This window comes from Loa loa, assembly GCF_000183805.2.
Source record: "Loa loa unplaced genomic scaffold supercont3.621, whole genome shotgun sequence".
Lineage (NCBI taxonomy): Eukaryota > Metazoa > Nematoda > Chromadorea > Rhabditida > Onchocercidae > Loa > Loa loa.
The window spans coordinates 1-5,718 of record NW_018108801.1 but is presented as its reverse complement, the minus strand read 5'-3'; the positions used below and the strand labels follow the sequence as shown (position 1 = coordinate 5,718).

General features: G+C 31.8%; 2 protein-coding genes across 2 annotated transcripts; both read left to right on the top strand.

Annotated features, from left to right (window-relative positions):
• Positions 1-939: 939 nt before the first annotated feature.
• Positions 940-2,577, top strand: LOAG_12077 (actin-like protein 2/3 complex subunit 4; the record flags this gene model as incomplete). Its single annotated transcript, XM_020448477.1, has 5 exons — positions 940-942; positions 1,436-1,543; positions 1,847-2,052; positions 2,195-2,309; positions 2,500-2,577. 5 exons carry the CDS (start codon positions 940-942, stop codon positions 2,575-2,577), a joined length of 510 nt encoding a protein of 169 aa, XP_020301382.1.
• A 915-nt stretch (positions 2,578-3,492) lies between these two features.
• Positions 3,493-5,223, top strand: LOAG_12076 (hypothetical protein). Its single transcript, XM_003147590.2, has 4 exons — positions 3,493-3,709; positions 3,976-4,120; positions 4,293-4,487; positions 4,822-5,223. The coding sequence occupies exons 1-4, from the start codon at positions 3,504-3,506 to the stop codon at positions 4,942-4,944; spliced, it is 669 nt and encodes a 222-aa protein (XP_003147638.1). The 5' UTR covers positions 3,493-3,503; the 3' UTR covers positions 4,945-5,223.
• Positions 5,224-5,718: the final 495 nt, after the last annotated feature.

Genomic DNA, 5,718 nt, shown 5'->3' with positions numbered 1-5,718 from the left:
GCACCGTCAATTAACCACTGCGCCATTGTATCTAAAGCATACCTCTCTCATTTCCTTACCAAGTTTGTTTGTTTTTGTTTTGTTTTTTTTTTTGGACATTTTTAGTGAAGTTTTTTAATAATTATATTTACGTATGAAAATATTTCACCTATTTACATAATTTTTGATAGAATATTAATGATTTTACTTTCACTTCATTCCATCTTTTTTCTAATTTCTCTTATTTAGCAATGCTAGAAATTGTTTATTAGATATTATAATGTTCTGTATGAAAATAGATAATTATAGTATATTCTAGCAAAGTAATTAGCATTCATCTACAGATTGCTATCATCCATCTAACCTATAAGATATTAATAAATTCGTAACGCAAAGCTGCAACAGCTATAATAAATTTCCGAAGTTATAGTTTGTCTACGGTATATTTCCTTTCAATTTAAGCATTCTTAAATGCATACATATACATTCACGTACGTGTGCACAAACGTTTACACGTATGTGTACGCGCGTACGTGCACATGCGTAGACATGTTTTTTCGTATTTGCAAGGTGCACTTTCATTTCGTTACACTGAGATCAGTGATTCAATTGATACTTGGGTCCATTTTTTGGTGGTACTTTTTCTTGGGTTAAAATTAAATTTATATCAAATTTTTTCATAATTGGTAAAAATGGAAGTTAATGACAATTTTTTTCCATAATTTATGGTTGTCGAATTGTTAAGAAATTTCTTAAACCTGTTACTGTTGCTATGTAGAGTAGTCTGTTACTATTTACACTAACATTTGTTAGTAATATATGCTTACGTGAGTTAAGTTTGGTTTTAGTTTTCCTTTTCTCCAGCGATTGTTTTGTTAAATTATTACGTTAAAATTTATTGCAGAGCTTAAACGTTGCGGCTTGCATAAAACTTAAGTGGGAGGTACATACCTGCGAAGGATGGTATGTTCTAGATTTACTTATTTGCTTAATTGTAATTTATTATGTATTTGTTACTACTTTTTTAAGTGAAAAGAAAAGATTTTTAGTAAGAAGAACTATTTTATTTGCTCATTTTTTTTAGGTAATTGCCATTAATTACATTTATACCCAATTATATCAGATATTAATATATGCCTAAATACTTTTACCCTGTTTTGCATTAGTTATCTATATTTAATTCATTCTCAGTTTTTCCTACTTGTATATGCACGATTACATTTATTTTTATTCATAATTCTATTTACATACTTTAAATTTCACTATCGAACGTTTAACGCTTTGATGAAATTTTTTTTCCTGTTTTTTGGGACACAAAATGATAAGTAGTTACCAAAAAAAGTCGACTAACAATGGGGAATATTTTTTAAAAAAAGTGCAGATTCATAGAAGTGACAAATCGGTTAGCTTATTTGCACTCGTACTATAACTGACATCAATGATGAATCATTTGTAGAGTGCCACGCTGCAGCCATATTTGGATGCTGTACGGAAAACATTAGAGGCTGCGATGTGCCTGGAACAATTCAGCTCGCAGGTAGTTGAAAGGTATAACAAACCAGAAGTAAGTGGCTAACGTGTTTTGCGTAAATAATTTGTGGTTGAATACAGTTTTCGAATTTAGGTTGAATGCATCCCACAAGTAGGAAGATTGGAAACTTTCTGAAAAATAAAGAAGTAATTTGCAGCACGTCAAGCAAGATATAGAATGACATTGCATTCTGCTTGATGCATGCTGTAGTGATAAAGAAATGGTGAAGACAATTTATCTTTTTTGTGAAAATGTATAAGAGGATGTGCTTGGTCAAATGGGTAGTCGCTTTTCTCTGGTTTCGGCAAGTGAAAATAAAGCAATAGTTAATTTCAGGTGGAAGTTGGCACATCATCAGAACTTTTATTAACTCCGGTAGTTGTATCACGTAACAAGCAGGAACGTGTTCTTATTGAGCCGTCGATCAATTCGGTGCGCGTCAGTATTGCCGTGAAACAGGCTGATGATATTGAGAAAATTCTAACTCACAAATTTACACGTTTCATGTGTCAGAGGGCTGATAACTTTATTATACTCAGAAGGTTTGCTTCTATTAAATTAATTGGTCAGTAACGTTATAGTTAAGATTTTCCCATTAAATTATGAGCAGATTGCATATGTATAATAAAACTGTGATTCTTATCAAGTTGCTTTCATTGTTTGTATCAGAACTAATTTTTATAGAAAGCCGATACCAGGTTATGATATATCGTTCTTGATAACTGCAACGCATACAGAAATGATGTATAAGCACAAAGTGGTTGATTTCTTGATTCACTTTATGCAGGAAATTGATAAGGTATGTGCTTATATATACATGTTCTATAAATTAAAGATTTTGAAAACTTTCGGTTTATTGATAGCTTCGGCTCATTATAGCAATTTCATATTAACATTATTATAGCGTAGTATTTGAAAAGTTTACTAAATGGATTTCTTCTTCGGAGATCCATTACCTAAGTTTGTGATATAAAGGATAGTTTTTGCAGGAAATCAGTGATATGAAATTGGCACTAAATGCTCGTGCTCGAGTATCTGCAGAAGAATTCCTGAAGCGTTTCAACTAATTCATTTGGCACCTATTTGTGCATGCGTAATTTATCGCTCATCTTTTAATTTGTCGGATGCAGTGCAGTAAAACAGTTTCACTTTCAAACTTGTAAATCGATTTTTTTTGTTTTTATGCGGTAGTATTGCTGTATTTCTGTCATATGACGATGATATTCAATGGTTTTTCTTTGTTCCACCCTGACTTGTATCACTTCTTACTTTCTGCTGCCATATTTCGTGACATTGCAATCTATATCATGTAACCATCAATTGCATTAATAACTGAACTACGCAGTGAAGTTTTTAGAAAGGCTTTATTGAAAGTTTTATTCTGAGAAGTATATTTTTTCCATTGATTGTAAACATATAATTTCATGCTCTATATTTTTCAGTTATATAAATGAAAACGTCATTGAAACGAATACTTCTCACAATACTACTGTACTATTTGCCTAATTTATATTAATGATTTAATAACGCTGTAAAAGTGCACATGATTTAGTCATTGTTTCTATTGCTGCACATAAGAATACGAGTATGGTAAAGTCCCTTATACAGTGGACATAAGCTTTTGCGTGATGCATTGGTATTTGTCAAAGGTGATACTTTTATCCGTTAATTCTTATTTTTTCAATTTAATATTTGTTGTTATCAGATTTTCCATTTACAATTTACATTGTTATTATTATTACTAGTTTCTGTGAGTTGTTTTTTAGTTTTAAATTATTTCTTTCATGTAGTAATTTTTGAATTTTTCAGTGATTCTTTATAGAAATGTTTAGTAAAGATTATCAGATGCATTTTTTTTTGTCAATTTCAGAGCTTTACTTCATAACGCTATCATCCCATATCTTTTGGATGCAGTTGAATGTTTTCTAATCCTTCCATTGTTTGAATTTTCCGTTGAGAAGTTTTGCAGTTTGAATTTCCTCATTTTAAGGTAATGACAAGATTGTTATTACTGTTATTATTTCTGTGCACGGTGCAAGAATTAGCTGCAGAATTTGAAGCGACAGTTGAGCATACTGTGGCGACCTATAAAATCGAAGGGCAAATCATTTTTCCAGAATCATTTACCACGCAAAATGGCAACATGAGTCCAAGTCGTGTATTGGTGAATTATGATTTTAAACATGTTGCATTTGTAAGGTTGGTTATCATCAAATTGTTTTGTTTTCACAATTAAATTTTGAAATAAATTAGCCGTAGTATTTAACGATATTGTTCATACGAGTTAGTGTCTCCGACTGATGGATTTCTAGGGTGGTCTCTGCTAAAATGTCGAGAATGATCTGTTCCGGGATACTGAATAAAAGCAAAATTATATCGAGCACCTTTTACCATGTGTGGGAATGGAGTTACACATATTAAATAGAATTTGATTTATACATAAAGTGTACAAAGTTTGTTTTCAGGCAAGATGGCTGGTTTGTAATTTCAGGAGTTCCACCAGGTTCTTATATTATTGAAATTTCAAACATCGATTATGCTTTTGAACCGGTACGAGTTGATATTACCTCGAAGGGTAAGATAAGAGCGCGGCGACTTAATTTATTACAGGTTAGTTTTTATAGCATTATTTTAGCATATCGTATTTACTGGATTTTTAGGTAATTTAAGCGGTTTATGAACTCTTCATTTCAGTGCAAAATTTTTTTTCCTGGATTTCCTGATATCCTGAGTGTAACCAGTGATTAGTTTAGATGTGTTGCAAGTGTTTCATCCATTTCAGCCGTCACTTGTATCCTCACTTCCATATCCCTTGCGCTTGAATGCAGTGCACCAAATTAACTACTTTCGACCTCGAGAAGAATGGCACTTAACAGATATGCTTACTAATCCAATGGTTTTAATGATGGTTGTGCCTCTTGTTCTACTTGTTATATTGCCAAAGCTTGTTAATGCAAATGATCCTGAAGTTAAAAAGGTAAATAATTGAACTTGTCAGCATTTTTCTCCTATTTAGCAAATCCACTATTGTGATATCTACTTTTGAGAATAACCAGCTGCATCGGATACAGAACTATTTATGTTTTTGTTGCTGTAATAAAGAAAGTTGTGCATTGCGTTGTGAGTTGTGCAGTTGTGCATTGCGAACAGATGATGAAGTAGTACAGTAGTGTTTGTTTAAAAGAAAACTAGTTATGAAAAATCTTAGACTTTAATAGAAATCGAGTTTATCTCATATTGAGTCTCCTTTATTTGATCATGTTATCTTTTCCTTCACACAGTAGTCTAACACAGAAATTTGTTGATTTTAGGAGATGGCTAAAACTATGCCACAGATGGATGTCCCTGATGTTTCGGAAATGTTGGCTTCATGGCTTGGTGGAAATCCAAAAAAAACAAGAAGAACAGCAACAGGAAACAAAAAACGACAGTGATATAGCTCACAGATATATTACATGGATAGTTGAAATATATTTTGCTATCGTCGACCTCAGTGTTAGATATTGGGGCATCTTCTTTTGTTCACTGTTTAAATTTTTCAAGTGGAAGACTGCAAAGAATTTTGATCAAAAACATGCACAAGTTGTATATTTTTGGTGTTGTAAAAAGTTCTGTGTAGTCAATTTCTTTTTCATCTTTACGGGTTATCTGTACTCTTAATTGCCAAGCTAATCTAATTTGCTTAATTTTTCTACGTTAACGTTGTACTAGAAGGATTTTTCTTTGATATCTATCATATGTATCATAAATATGAAAAAAATAAATATGATCATTTGAGATTTGTTTACGGGCTCAATTCAGTAAAAGTTTAATTGGTGTAAAGATCTGTGGTAAACCAATTGACAAAAAACAAAAAGAAAAATTTGCAACGATCATTTGATTACGATAAGATAGTGGGAAAAACATCGGAATTATCATTTGAGATTTGTTTGTGGGGCTCAATTCTCAGTACAATGCTTTGCATCGAAAATTATTCAATCCGCAAGGTCTCTATCGTAACATAAAATGTTTTAAACTTCATTGTAACATCTCAAGAATTGATATAATGCTGATTTTTCAGCCTAATGTAATCTTGCTAATATGGATATCGTTAAACTGCCGATATAGTAGAAGATTGAATTAATCAGTCGGCTTATAGTGATCAAAATTTTCTTTCCCATCGATATCCAGAGAGTTCAAACCATGTCTGATTATAGATTAGTATAAAA

Bases quoted from the DNA above. Each gene is read 5' to 3' on its own strand.
- LOAG_12076 (XM_003147590.2), top strand. From the start codon at position 3,504: ATGACAAGATTGTTATTACTGTTATTATTTCTGTGCACGGTGCAAGAA. The intron at 4,121-4,292 runs GTTAGTTTTTAT...CATCCATTTCAG, and splicing joins GGCGACTTAATTTATTACAG to CCGTCACTTGTATCCTCACT. The intron at 4,488-4,821 runs GTAAATAATTGA...TGTTGATTTTAG, and splicing joins ATGATCCTGAAGTTAAAAAG to GAGATGGCTAAAACTATGCC.